This window comes from Phaethon lepturus, unplaced genomic scaffold (genome assembly GCF_000687285.1).
Source record: "Phaethon lepturus isolate BGI_N335 unplaced genomic scaffold, ASM68728v1 scaffold22428, whole genome shotgun sequence".
Taxonomy (NCBI): domain Eukaryota; kingdom Metazoa; phylum Chordata; class Aves; order Phaethontiformes; family Phaethontidae; genus Phaethon; species Phaethon lepturus.
In genome coordinates this window covers 2398-2789 of record NW_010558559.1, presented here as the reverse complement: position 1 = coordinate 2789, position 392 = coordinate 2398, and the positions used below count along the sequence as shown (strand labels likewise).

The window sequence follows — 392 nt, the reverse complement described above, 5'->3', positions numbered from 1 at the left end:
AAGCTGCAGGAGATCGCGGGCAAGGACCTGACCAAGGTGGTGAGCCTGAAGGACAAGCTCGAGTTCGCCCCTCGGGCCGTGCTGAACAGAAACCGCCCGGAAAAGAGTTAATAAAGTTGTTTGGGCAAACGCGGTGCCCTGGAGTGACTGACCCCGGGGCTGGGGTGGCTGCCATGCTGGGGACGTCCCTGTCACCTGCACATCTTCCTGCACTGGGCCATACCTGGGCCATACACTGTGCCCGCTGCTGCTCCTCACCCTCCCAGGGTCTGCTGTGGGGTCAGGGTTTGCCCACCCCATGGATGTGCTCATGACACAGCACCCAGGCCTCCTCCTTTGTGGCAGAGCGGGTAGAGAACCATACTTTGGATGTGGAGTGTGTCCCAAACTCA

At 60.5% G+C, this 392-nt stretch overlaps 1 protein-coding gene across 1 annotated transcript; it reads left to right on the top strand.

Annotated features, from left to right (window-relative positions):
• Positions 1 to 3: 3 nt before the first annotated feature.
• Positions 4 to 111, top strand: SMIM12 (small integral membrane protein 12; the record flags this gene model as incomplete). The annotated part of the gene is made up of 1 exon (XM_010293114.1): positions 4 to 111. A coding segment is annotated over one exon (108 nt), but the record flags the coding sequence as incomplete, so codon positions are not given.
• Positions 112 to 392: the final 281 nt, after the last annotated feature.